Source organism: Acipenser ruthenus, chromosome 18 (genome assembly GCF_902713425.1).
Source record: "Acipenser ruthenus chromosome 18, fAciRut3.2 maternal haplotype, whole genome shotgun sequence".
NCBI classification, from domain to species: domain Eukaryota; kingdom Metazoa; phylum Chordata; class Actinopteri; order Acipenseriformes; family Acipenseridae; genus Acipenser; species Acipenser ruthenus.
The window spans coordinates 12712501-12726799 of record NC_081206.1 but is presented as its reverse complement, the minus strand read 5'-3'; the positions used below and the strand labels follow the sequence as shown (position 1 = coordinate 12726799).

The window sequence follows — 14299 nt, the reverse complement described above, 5'->3', positions numbered from 1 at the left end:
ACCAGAACTGAACACAATATTCTAGGTGAGGTCTTACTAATGCATTGTAAAGTTTTAACATTACTTATTTAAATTCAACACTTTTCACAATATATCCGAGCATCTTGTTGGCCTTTTTTATAGCTTCCCCACATTGTTCCCCACAAATGTATATATTCCAAATGTAAAGTCATGACATTTCTTGGCGTGAATCTGTATTTTTACATTAGCCAAAATTTAGGTTCAAAATTCAGTAAACACCAGCCTATAGCTTTTATAAAACTGTGGACATGTTTGGTAAATATCAGTGAGAACCTTGAATGAAGGGCCTTGAGTAAGTTACCTTGAGTTCCCATGATAAATATAGGAGAGCCAGCTACACAAGTGTGTGTGTGTGTGCGCGCTTGTGGGTTAACAAACGGCCTTCCTGTAACTGTCACTGTGGTCTGACAAGGTGTCTTAATGTCATTTCAGTCATTACAATTTAAAAAGAGAAGTCATATCTACATGTACTGCAACCGGGAACTGCACAGAGCCAGGATGCAGACCTGTGTTTCTCAGTATTTAAACCATTTATATCTTCAGTCTTTTTATTTATCAATTTACAAGAAACTTAATTAGATGTCATCAGTTTTTAGAGATGGAAGACATACCCTAAAGCTGTGGTATTGCACAGTATTCAGTACATTTTGTTATGCCCGAAGCATATAAACTGTGGTATTGCACAGTATTCAGTACATTTTGTCATGCCCCAAACATATAAACTGTTCTCTCTCCATTCACTTCCTGTGTTACAGGTAACAGAAACACAATTAAGTTAAGCTGAAAATGTGAAATAAGAAGACACTCTTCTACGTAGAGACAGAGTTAGCTAGACACATGAACTTATTACAAATCCTGTTTTAATGAAAAGAAAAGAGCACAATGCAGCAACAGTTTCATACACCATGTCTTTAGAATCGTAGTCTACCATGCACAGCACTTACAAGATGCAACACAATCTTCTCAAATATGCCATTTTCATTGGCTGATAATGGCTTCATGATGTTTTTGAATACACCTAGAAAAGAAATGGTAAGGTAATTCCTATTTTTGTTTGTTTCAAGTTTTATCTTATAATTTTTGACTTGGCATTTTTAATTTCAATTTTAGTACCTAGTCCAACAAAAATCAAAGAAATGTCCTTTGGCAGCCATGCTTTTCCTTGGTCATTTCACATGAAGAGTGGAATGGTCCCCATCCTTTCACTGGCTTCTTTACTGTCATTAACCAACCAGCTGCTTCCCTTATTGTCTGATTTACTTTCAGTCTGTAACTTTTACCCAGAAGACACAGCTGAGCCAAAATGACTTAAGAATTGAAGCAGAAACTGACTTCCTGAGTCATGGCACCCGAGACGTTTTCTTTAACCCAGTGTAGTACCAGGTATCATGACTTCACATTTAAATCCATGTTTGCTGTAATATGTGTTTCTTTCTAAACTGCACATTTGAGACCACATGTAGCACATGGAAGATTTATGATTTATATTTGTATCACACTTTAAATTGTCCAAATAGGTTTCTTTATTTACCCCCAAAATAGTTTGTGAAAATGTTGAATGACTTTGCTGTATACCAGTATACAATAGTATATCATGTGGGATCTGAAATATTGGGGAGCATGTATCAGGGAGCAACAGCACCATACACAATTAAAGTGCAACGTATTCAGCTTGTAGCAGAACAGAACCCAGATTGCATCCGGACACATCAGACACTTACAGTGGCTGTTAGCGAGCTATCGGGCCCTGGAGGAGAAAGGCCAGCCCTGCAGGTGGAAGTGAGTGGCTGGCAGAAAGAGGTGATGCGGACAGGCATGAGGGGACCCGCAGGAGTGCCAGGCCAGTGTGCCACCCCCTTTAGATCCTCGTTCAGCATCAGTAACTTTGCAAAGCCAGGATGCAGACCTGTGCTCCCTGCCTCACCCTGCGCACCACGTGGTCATGCCTTTACAATGTGACTCCCCCTTTAGATCCTCGTTCAGCATCAGTAACTTTGCAGAGCCAGGATGCAGACCTGTGCTCCCTGCCACCTTTACCAAGTGGGCCACTTATGGATCCTCATGTTCTGTATTTTAACACAACAGCTTCACTAGCAGAGGTAAAGGTATGTAAAGGCGTGTCCTGATGCAACAACAAGATGTTATGGATGTGGTCATGTTTGAAACAAGGTGCTGTGCATTTACCCGTTACCTTAATAAATATAAATGTATCCAAGTGTACCTACGTGATGCAATAAAAAAGAAGAAAATCATAATTTTGCAAAGCGTTTCCGATTACTTAATGCAATACACACACTCTACCTTTTTATACAGTATACGATAAATGCTGTTATACACGCAACACGACTGAGAGAAAGAGAGAAAGAGAGAAAGAGAGAGAGAGAGAGAGAGAGAGAGAGAGAGAGAGAGAGAGAGAGAGAGAGAGAGAGAGAGAGAGAGAGAGAGAGAGAGAGAGTGTAGAGGGAGTGGGTCACATGGCCAATGGCAGTCAATTGATCTACGACAGGCAGAGAAACCGGCCAATGAAAACCGAGCGAAGGCAGCGGCTGGCACTTTAATAGCTACCGACCACCAATCAGGCCGGATTTGCAAACATTGATATTTTTTTTCTTAAACGCAAAGATTTGGTTGAGTCTCTTTGCAGCTGCACAGCGGACTGCCTTTTTTTTGCAACAGTCAGAATAGGTGCGACGCTAAAGAAAGCTAGGGAGAGCGTATCGTGAGGAAAGGGGAGACCCACACAGATCTACCCTTGTTTGAGTGAGCCCATTGAATTTACATTGTAGCAATATTGTATTACACGGGACCCGGGGTGCACGACAACCAAATAAACGATCAACATGGAACAATATGACGGCGAGATCGGCGAGGACGGCATGTACATGCAACAGCAGGACGATTGGGATAGGGATATGCTACTGGATCCTGCATGGGAGAAACAGCAGAGGAAGGTAACGAATCCATGGTTATTATTATCACAGCCAAATTGTGCTGATGGGTGGTGAGCTGAGCTGAACTGATCGTCTGTGTTCGTGCATTTCTGTGTGAAGCTGATGTGTGCAATGCTGTATGGACGGTTTTAGGTGGCAGGAAAATGACAGTCTTGTGGGATTAAGCGCATTCTTTTACTATACCCCGTGTTGTTTACAGAACAAGACGAGAACGCACACAGTGTTTGCGGCCTGAACTGTTGAATTGTGTTTGTATTTGTAGTGTCAAACGTGATACTCCCTCACAACCAAAACACCAGTCTCAGTACGGCAGGGAGAATATTCTTGTTGAATCGTTTTTATAAAGCACTTAACTAATGTAATGACGTTGTGAGGATACGAATGTGATTGAACCACTGCAGTTAGATAGGTGGTGCCAATCAAGGAAATAAACTGCAGTCATAACTCACATAGGGTTAATGTTTCTAAATTAAACCCCCTCCTTCCCCGCAAAAAGATATGCTCCCACTAAAAGCGGTGTGTGTGTGTATGTATATATGTATGTGTGTATATATATATATATATATATATATATATATATATATATATATATATATATATATATATATAAATATAATGTCCTAGCAGTTTAAATGTTTTACAGCTTGATTTAGCAGCACGTACTGGTTGTGGCGACCTACAGTGTTGAGAACGCATCTGCACAGATACATTCCTCTTCAAACAAAACGTCGCTGTTTTTTCTTGCTTTGTAGCGTCACTAGAGTATAAAAGCACAGAGACGCTGTTCCAAACAGAGGGGTTGGTTCAATAATTTTGTTCTGGCTAACTTACTTGCGGGGATTTGTTTTTCTTCTTTGGCGCAAGATGCCTAAAGCCCTGACTCTGAACTCGAACCACTCGGCCGCAGAGCGTACCCCGCTCCTTCCTCCAAACATCGAACCGGACACTTCACATCCATTTGGAGCCGAAAATAAAGGGGCTCAATTAATCTCTTGAATTTGTAAAATTAAAGAGTATGTCTGCATTGATGTTCAATTGGGTGTTAAGGTGTAGCTGTTGGAAAATAAATAGCGGCTTCTTGAAGTTTGTTGTTTTTTCGGCCGAGGTAGTCAGGGAAGGGTGTTGGCCTGAAAGGTTTTGAACAGAAGCCCAGGTATCTGCTACAAATACAATGTTGAATGGTTTTAACTGCTAGTTAGGTAACCATAGACAGAAAGCTTATGTGTTATTGTTTGTGAACCTAAAGCGACACCGAATTTAATTTGAACTTTACAATTTTTTTTTTTTAAACCCGCCAGTCATCTCTTTGCCCCGGGCTATACATTCTGCACGAGAGGAGTGTGCTTTCTTTCTTTCTTTCTTTCTTTCTCTCTCATGTTACTTTTTGTGAAGTGTCTTTTCCTGGCGAGGAAAGAAAGCACTAGAGATTTCGATACCGGCTGAAATGTGTTCTCATGCTGCAGTTCCGCTGTTTTACTCACTCGCTCTCTTTATGGACAAGGAAAATTGAATTTTGATCGTGGAATCCGAGGAAGCGATGTGGTTAGGGTTGGGCATGCTTGTGACAGGCTTGCCCAAAAATGGTAATAATCTCTCTGAGTTAGGAAAACTTTTCTAAAAAAAAAAAAAAACCTCTGCCTGTTGGTTTTCAATATGAGCTCATCGTCAACCAGCCACAGAGCGAGGTCGGGGTTTGCTGTTCAAGTGGGCGGGGTCAGAGGTCACAACGAAACGGCCGATTACTGGACTTCTGTGTAGAATTACGCAGTTTGGTGACCTAGCCAAATAGAGATTTTTAGGGTTAGTGATAGTTTTTGATACTGTGTTTAATTGTGAAACCAAATACATATTACACCATAAATATATATTCATATTTGATTAAAACATAATTTTGGGGGAAAACATGCAATATAAAATATGCCTCCTATGCCAAACTGAATAAACCAAAAATCCAAACTGGGCATTTAAAAGCACTTTAAAAAGTTAAACAAGCGAGCTGGGGTGGTCATGTTAGCATAAGGGTGACGGTTAGGTTTGAGCAACACAGACATGAAACGCATCTCCTGGAAGCAGATACAATTCCACATTGTGCCTTGCATTGGTGCAATATTACTCATGCTGGATCGACATTCTATTATTTATTTATTTTTTTAAAATCTTATTTTAGGTTTGGTAAACATGAACCGGGTTGATATGTTCTGTACACGGCTAGGTATAGGTAAGAAAACAAATATATTGGCAGTGAAGAAAATTCATGTTTCACTGTTGTGGTGAGATATAGCTGATATGTTTTACAAAATATATCTTCTTGGGGACCCCCTGAGTATCCTCAGTTTGAGAACCACGCCTGTGGATATAACAACACAGTGCCCATTTAAGTAATGTATTTTATAAAAATAATAAAATGGCTAACTAAATTGCCCAGCTGTCCTGTGGGTGCAGAGCTGAGGCCTGTGAGACTGTATGACCTGGCTGTCTGGGTGCACTAGTTTGCTGCCTTGCTGTCAACTTCAGAGGTGCCAAGTGGTTAGAATTGAAGAATTTGGTACCGTTTTGGCCTTGTGGTCAGAGCTGAGAGGGTGGCTGGTTGACACATTGAGCCACAGACTCTGTGGAATGAGAGAGAGGGTGCGGGGGCTGGTGGACACACACTCTGTGGAATGAGAGTGAGGGGGCTGGTGGACACAGACTCTGGAATGAGAGGGGGGAGCAGCTGGTGAACACAGACTCTGGAATGAGAGGGGGGGAGCAGCTGGTGGACACAGACTCTGGAATGAGAGGGGGGGAGCAGCTGGTGGACACAGACTGGAATGAGAGGGGGGGAGCAGCTGGTGGACTCAGACTCTGGAATGAGAGGGGCGGCTGGAGGTCACAGACTGTGGAATGATATGGGGGGCTGGTGGACACAGACTCTGGAATGAGAGGGGTGGCTGGTGGACACAGACACTGGAATGATATGGGGGGCTGGTGGACACAGACTCTGGAATGTTATGGGGGGCTGGTGGACACACTCTGTGGAATGAGGGGGGGCTGTTTGACAGAGTATGGAATGAGAGGGGGGGCTGGTTGACATAGACTCTGTGGAATGAGAGGGGGGGCTGGTGGACACAGACTCTGGAATGAGAAATGAGAGGGGGAGCTAGTTGACACAGACTCTGTGGAATGAGAGGGGGGGCTGGTGGACACAGACACTGTGGAATGAGAGGTGGGGGCTGGTGGACACAGACTGGAATGAGAAATGAGAGGGGGAGCTAGTTGACACAGACTCTGTGGAATGAGAGGGGGGGCTGATGGACACAGACACTGTGGAATGAGAGGGGGGGGCTGGTGGACACAGACTCTGTGGAATGATATGGGGGGCTGGTGGACACAGACTCTGGATTGAGAGGGGCGGGCTGGTTGACACAGACTCTGTGGAATGAGGGGGGGCGCTGGTGGACACAGATTCTGGAATGAGAAATGATAGGGGGCTGGTTGACACAGACTCTGTGGAATGTTATGGGGGGCTGGTGGACACAGACTCTATGGAATGAGAGAGGGGGCTGGTGGACACACTCTGTGGAATGAGGGGGGGCTGTTTGACAGAGTATGGAATGAGGGGGGGGCTGGTTGACACAGACTCTGTGGAATGAGGGGGGGGCTGGTGGACACAGACTCTGGAATGAGAAATGAGAGGGGGGCTGGTTGACACAGACTCTGTGGAATGAGAGGGGGGGCTGGTGGACACAGACACTGTGGAATGAGAGGTGGGGGCTGGTGGACACAGACTCTGGAATGAGAAATGAGAGGGGGAGCTAGTTGACACAGACTCTGTGGAATGAGAGGGGGGGGCTGGTGGACACAGACTCTGGAATGAGAAATGAGAGGGGGGGCTGGTTGACACAGACTCTGTGGAATGAGAGGGGGGGCTGGTGGACACAGACTCTGTGGAATGAGGGGGGGGGGGGGCTGGTGGACACAGACTCTGGAATGAGAAATGAGAGGGGGAGCTAGTTGACACAGACTCTGTGGAATGAGAGGAGGGGCTGGTTGACACACTCTGGAATGAGTGGGGGGGGGGGGGTTGGTGGACACAGACTCTGTTGAATGAGAAGAGGGGGGGCTGGTGGACACAGACTCTGTGGAATGTTACTTTTGCTTGTTTCAAAACCCAGCTCATGGTTACTCATAGTAAGTTTGCTTTAATGTTAACAGGTATGAAGTATTGCATATTGGACACCGAACCAACTGAAGAATTTATGGTGGACCATTTCATGCTGATGGGGATTTAAAAAGGCAGACAGAATTTGAGGTTGCACGACAGGGGTGTGGAATGCACTGATCAGGAAAGTTATGCCAAGATGATATAATGCACTGATAGTTAGAACTCACTTCTATCTCTAGCTCATGTACTGCACTTGAAGATATGGCTAAACAATGAACCCTCTTTAAAAGCCTAATTGGTGTTGATTACCAAGCAGAGCACACAGAGTAGGACCTGTAGGAAACACTTTTTAAATCGATCTATGGAATAGTTTACCAGTTGAAGTTGGAACATCTACAACACTGGTACAATAAAACCGATTGGATATTGTCATGGGGCTGTGCAGTGCAGTACCACTGTGGGCTGAACAACCTTATCACAACTCATGGACAACTCTGGGGGCATTTTGTCCTCCTTGTGGCTAAATATATTTTTGACCCCCCCCCCAAAACCAGGACATTTTTATGGAAAGACTGTGAAGGGAGTCTGATTTTTAAACTGCTCCTCTTAAGAAATTGGTGGCTGATTGCGGCTCCATCCTTGTGAAATAGGTTTCCTGAACTGCAGAGCCAGATGTAACTCCCAGAGCAAAGCACCATTACCACAGCCCAATGCTGCTCACAAAGGATATTGTGCTAATGGAACCATTTAAATGAATACACTATCAGTTCAACTTGACTTGTGGCTTTGTAAGTAGTTTATGTAAACTGCTAAACTGACACAGAATATATTTTTTTGCATTACTGAAGAGTGAATTACTATGGCAATTCAGTCAGGTTGCGCTATATCTGTGTATGTCGCTCTGTAATATAATGAGCATTAGAACCATCCATTCTCAGCTCAGACACTGTCCCCATGCTATATAATGAGCATTAGAACCATCCATTCTCAGCTCGGACACTGTCCCCTGCTATATAATGAGCATTACAGTCCATTCTCAGCTCAGGCACTGTCCCCATGCTACAGTGCCTTGCAAAAGTATTCAGACCCCTGACCAATTCTCTCATATTACCGAATTACAAATGGTACATTGAAATTTCGTTCTGTTTGATATTTTATTTTAAAACACTGAAACTCAAAATCAATTTTTGTAAGGTGACATTGGTTTTATTTTGGGAAATATTTTTAAGTAAAATAAAAAACTGAAATATCTTGCTTGCATAAGTATTCAACCCCCACACATTAATATTTGGTAGAGCCACCTTTCGCTGCAATAACAGCTTTAAGTCTTTTGGGGTAAGTATGTACCAGCTTTGCACACAGTGTCAGAGTGATTTTGGCCCATTCTTCTTGGCAGATTTGCTCCAGGTTGTTCAGGTTGGTTGGACGACGCTTGTGGACCACAATTTTCAAATAGTGCCACAGATTCTCAATGGGATTGAGATCAGGACTTTGACTGGGCCACTGTAGGACATTCACCTTTTTGTTCTTGAGCCACTCCAATGTTGCTTTGGCCTTGTGCTTGGGATCATTGTCCTGCTGAAAGGTGAATTTCCTCCCAAGCTTCAGTTTTTTAGCAGACTGAAGCTGGTTCTCTTGCAGTATTTCCCTGTATTTTGCTCCATCCATTCTTCCTTCAGTTTTAACAAGATGCCCAGTCCCTGCTGATGAGAAGCATCCCCACAGCATGATGCTGCCACCACCATACTTCACTGTAGGGATGGTGTGTCTTGAGGCATGGGCAGTGTTAGGTTTGCGCCACACATAGCGCTTTGAGTTTTGGCCAAAAAGCTCTATCTTGGTCTCATCTGACCACAAAACCCTTTCCCACATCGCAGCTGGGTCACTCTCATGCATTCTGGCAAACTCCTGACATGCTTTCAGATGGTACTTTTTGAGTAACGGCTTCTTTCTTGCCACCCTCCCATACAGGCCAGTGCAGAACTCTTGATATGGTTGACTGGTGCACCGTTACTCCACTCCCAGCCTCTGAACTCTGTAGCTCCTTCAAAGTGATTGTTGGCCTCTCTGTGGCTTCTCTAACATGTCTCCTTCTTCTTTGAGCACTGAGTTTTGAGGGACGGCCTATATAGGCACTAAAACACTCAGTTCTCAGATCTCCAGCACCCACTCACTGCAGTACACAGTAGGTATAAACACACACACACACACACTGCAACCAGAGATTTCCTCGAGTGTGTGGGTGTGGGCCCGTATCTCCACAGTGGTAATAATGAATGAATTAGATCTAAATCATAATGAAAGTTTCCCTTCGAATCTTACCCCAGGGGAATTTCCTTGGCTTGCAGTTTGGAATCATAAATAAAATATAATGGTCATGGAAAATTGCAAAACAATTGTGTGTTCGTGTTATGAATAAGACTGTAATAGTTGAATAGATTTAAAAACGTAACCCTTCTATCAAACACTCAATCATAAAATAAGTTCTTACTAGACCAACGCTTCTCATTTTAAACAGGATTTGATCCTGCCTTCCTTGGCGTTCCATGTTCCACCCGTCGAGCAGTCGTCCCACACTCTAATCGGCACTTCATCAAAAGCATAGACTCAGAGTGACTTTACTGCTCATGTGTAACTGCGAGGTCTGAAGCTGGGCTGTAAACTTCCTCCGCTGTCCCATTGTCTCTCCGAGCTCGTAACTCAGCAGAGTGGTCTGCCTCGTTCAGGATGATCAATGGAGCGAGTCCTGTAAGCTTCCTCCGCTGTCCCATCGTCTCTCCTAGCTCGTAACTCAGCAGAGTGGTCTGCCTCATTCAGGTTGATCAATGGAGCGAGTCCTGTGTAGCCAGAGCTACAGACCTCTCATATAATGATAGCAAGTCTGCTGTTGGCTTGCTAAACACACTTGGCCTATTCCATTCCCTTTGTCTCCCTTCATTACTGAGGACATTACTTTGCAACTTCAAGTATGTGCTTGTGTGTGTTTGTCTCTGGTGCTGTGAGGGGAAGCTCAGACTTCCCTGGTTGTTGAAATTTAAATGTCATATGCTTTCAGATAGTGCTGGGACAAATATTCGAATATTAGAACGAACTCTGGGAAATCTAATGGGTGGCAGAAATGCCCATGTTCATAGAACATAATTTATAAATGACTGTATGAGAAAGATATCATGCAAAGGAAACCAATGCAAAAATGCCTGCTGTAATAAATAACACCCACTCTGCTGTACAGAGTGCTTCTCTTCTTTCTTAAATAGGCAATATACTGGCTTGATTTTACTTCTGAGAAATAACACTACTTCTATAGAAATTATATATTTGATTCTGGTCACTAGCCTCCATTCTTGGCTCTTTTCTTCCACCTTCTTCGTTTTAGCAAAACACCCTGCTTATTCAACTGCTTAGGATTCTTTATTTTGAGTCAGGAGAAGCAGGTTGTACCCTTGTGCCTATGCACTGGATGCATATTCTATTAGAGTGGCTGAAGCTGCAGTGTTTGGAAGTTATGACTGCCCTGTAGAGACCAGAGAATGTGAGTGGAGCGATGACAGTTCTGCTCGCTGCTCATAATATCACTCTGCTCGTCTCTTTCTTTCATTCCACTCCACTGCTTGCGATTTGCGTTCTGCTCCCCCACTCCAGACAAAACAGGCCCGCTCCGCTCACATGGTATTAAAATAAAAATAAACTAGCCATTTTGTCCCCCACTGTGTTGCCAATTGCAGATGTAGTGTACATTCAGAAAGCAATACTATTTGTTATAATCGCATAGCTTGACCCCAGTAAAAAAAAAAAATCCCCAGTTATGATCAGCAAAGAAAAAAGCCTGAATAAAGTGCTCAGAAAAGTTATCTAATTCATTTCAAAGATGCTTTCTCATTATTATTTATTGGTACTGAAAGAATGCATACATTGAAAATAAACAAAGTCAGGAAATATCGTTCCTACGATATCGTGTACTCGCCTATTTCAAACTTTGCATATGATTCAGATCAAATTAGCTTTATACTGGGCTTGTTTATATGTTCATATCTCATAAGGAGCGCCAAGCAACCCACAAACACATATGAGAGTCTAACAACGGGGCTGACGGACCACCCTGTAGCGTATGAACTATCCTAGAGTGCAGAAAATATAAACCGTCTTCACAGCGCTGTATTGGAGCATAACCATAGAACTGTATAAGAACAATATAGGCTATGTAATAACTGCAGACAGATGGGCACACTGATGTTTCTCACATTGTGTACAGGACAGCATGCTGGTTTATTTTGCTTGCCTCGTCCACACACGCACTCCTCTGCTCTAGTTGTGTACAGGACAACACGTGTGCACTAAAGTGGCCTTCCATAAAAAGTTTGCTGGCAGACCAAAGCCTACATTGTTGTCCCATGTAGTTGTAGAGGACAATGGTGGAGCCCAATTTGAATATGCTGTGTAATATTAATAATACATCCCTTTTTTTTTTTTTTGCTGATACTGCACGTCTAGTGGCTGTCCTTCATTGAATGTCTGCTCTACTAGTGTTTTGCTAGGGAAAGCTAATCAATGAAACAGAGGCAGAGCAAAACGTAAGAGAGTAATAATATGCGACACATGACCATTTAATGTGAACCCTGGGCCTGCCTGAGGGAGCAGAGTCGCTTGATCCGGGGCGGAACTGAAGATAAGGCAGTTGGCTGGGCTACTGTACTGAAGAAACAGCTGCTTGGATATGTGTGGATTGCTGCTCTCACTTTGAATGGGACATTAGCCCCTTGCCTGATTGCCAGCACCCCTGTGTTCTGTGGAGAGCTCAATCTGAAGTCATCTTGTGCCAGCCTCATTGCAGCTCCACTGTACTTCACATTCTTATAAGAGACACTCTAGATGTGACACATTCACTCTTCGTAATCCTTTTCACTGTATGTAGTAACAAGTATCAAAATAAAAAAATGCTTAAACAATAATATGTGATTTTGTAGCAAGTTGCATTTGAACAGGACGTGTGGTTAAGAATCTGTGCCTTTAACTTTCCCAAGTGTGCTGCTCTCACTGCAGCACTGCTGCTGGGTGGTTAAGATTGATGGGTTTAGATTTACACACTGGAACAGACTGTGATTCAAGTATTCAAATATGTGAAGGATTTTTTAAGGGAGAATGGTGCCAAGTGATATTTTCACCATACAGTGCTTTGAGGGGGATACATTTAAGTATAATGATAATGGAAGCATGACTCTGTGGTGGAAGTCATGTTTTTTTGCCTCAGTGGACAGCAGTTTAAAAGAGAATTCAATGCTGTTTCTATGGGAGAGGCCCTGCAGTGATTTGCACTGGAATTGCAGCTTGTGTGTTTGTAGGAAGGTTCAGGTACAGGAGCAGCTGCAGCCACTGTGCCTGACTGGAGCCAGTGCTGGGGTTCCATGTCTTTCCATGAGCACCAGATCTATCAAACACACCTATTGAGGGCACTTAATTTATTCTTTCAATATGGACAGACACAGACGTATAAAGCTAATATATTGGTTTGATGCCCCAGGGTAGCGGTGAACTGTTTGATGCCCCAGGGTAACGGTGGACTGTTTGAAGCACCAGGGTAACGGTGGACTGTTTGAAGCACCAGGGTAACGGTGGACTGTTTGAAGCACCAGGGTAACGGTGGACTGTTTGAAGCACCAGGGTAACGGTGGACTGTTTGAAGCACCAGGGTAACGGTGGACTGTTTGAAGCACCAGGGTAACGGTGGACTGTTTGAAGCACCAGGGTAACGGTGGACTGTTTGAAGCACCAGGGTAACGGTGGACTGTTTGATGCCCCAGGGTAGCGGTGGACTGTTTGATGCCCCAGGGTAGCGGTGGACTGTTTGACTGATCCCATGTATCCGATATTCCTTTTTGTTTTGTTTTGAAGTTGTGGAGGAGCCCATCTAGGTGTCACACTTGCATGTTTTAGTTTAGTCTTGAGATACACAAATCCAGTTGGAATGGTACCACAACTTTAACACAAAGCTGGCCAACCATTTAGTTAGAGCCATACCAATAAATATTGTGAGTTCTTAGAGCTATTCAAAGGAAAAAAGACTGAACACATCTGTAAAAGAACCATGTTTCATGTCTAAACATTGCTCTGCAAATGAACCAAGTTTGATGTCTAAACACCGCAGCAGTGTATTTGCATTTTGACTGTACTTGCAGCCAAAGACTCCAGATTGTCTTTATACTAATTGTATCCCCACTGAGAGTTTTGAATGGGTTACTTAACTTCTATATGAAAAGAGCTCAGTCAGCCATAATACATGTCTCAAGATCTGTCCATGGCAGAGCTCAGATTCAAGTCATTATGGTTAGAACATCTGTTTCTAGCAGCTAATGCAATGTACTGTGAATGCATGTCGCACTGTTGTTTTTGAAGTGATCGTCCAAATCAAGTGCAGTACTGAACCCTGACTGGCAGAGTCATTGAAGGCTCTTAGAAACCACGTGAAGATCCCAGAACAGTGGTGAAGGTGTCAGTTTGCTGGGCTTGTACCTATTGATGAAACTCTGAATGGGTATTTGCTGTGTTGGTGTAGGGCATGGAGTTCCAGGACCCCTGTATTGTGATGGGTGTTTGCTGTGTTGGTGTAGGACATGGAGCTGCAGGACCCCTGTATTGTGATGGGTGTTTGCTGTGATGGTTTAGGGCATGGAGTTGCAGGACCCCTGTATTGTGATTGCTATTTGCTGTGTTGGTGTAGGGCATGGAGTTTACAGGACCCCTGTATTGTGTTCATGACCTTGGCAGGGATATATTTATGTAGCGGACATGCCTTGTTATATCAGTATGCACAGGCGGTGAAGGCCATTAGCTGGGATCAGTGGGAGTTTTGAAGTGTGCCATTTAGAGCCAGATAAACACATCTGCTGGAGTTGTGTGTTCTGTCTGGATGTGCAGCAGATTTATTTGGATTGAAATAGAACCACATGCCATTTCATTTGTTTCACTCTTTTGCATGGTGCCAGTCTAAAACATTACAGTATGTTACAATTGATTTTTCAATATAAAAAATATGAATATAATTTTTTTTTCACCTTTTCTGTTGCCTTTCTTAAGTTGAGTAGTTCTGGGTCCTGTTGATTCAATATTGAGTTCTCATTTTTCTCTATCGGTGAGTGTGTCTGGGACTGTCTAGGACTGCACAGATGTCCTCATTCTATTCAGATCA

At 43.4% G+C, this 14299-nt stretch overlaps 1 protein-coding gene across 4 annotated transcripts in view; it reads left to right on the top strand.

Annotated features, from left to right (window-relative positions):
* Nucleotides 1-2598: 2598 nt before the first annotated feature.
* LOC117419763 (alpha-actinin-1) overlaps nt 2599-14299 on the top strand; it is a 78169-nt gene continuing 66468 nt past the window's right edge. For 3 of the 4 annotated variants that reach the window (XM_058991230.1, XM_058991232.1, XM_058991231.1), the window contains exon 1: nt 2599-2972. In XM_058991230.1, coding sequence (XP_058847213.1) covers nt 2862-2972 — 111 coding nt within the window. In that variant the 5' untranslated portion in view covers nt 2599-2861. The remainder of the gene's footprint in view (nt 2973-14299) is intronic. The other variant, XM_058991229.1, reaches the window with a different exon arrangement.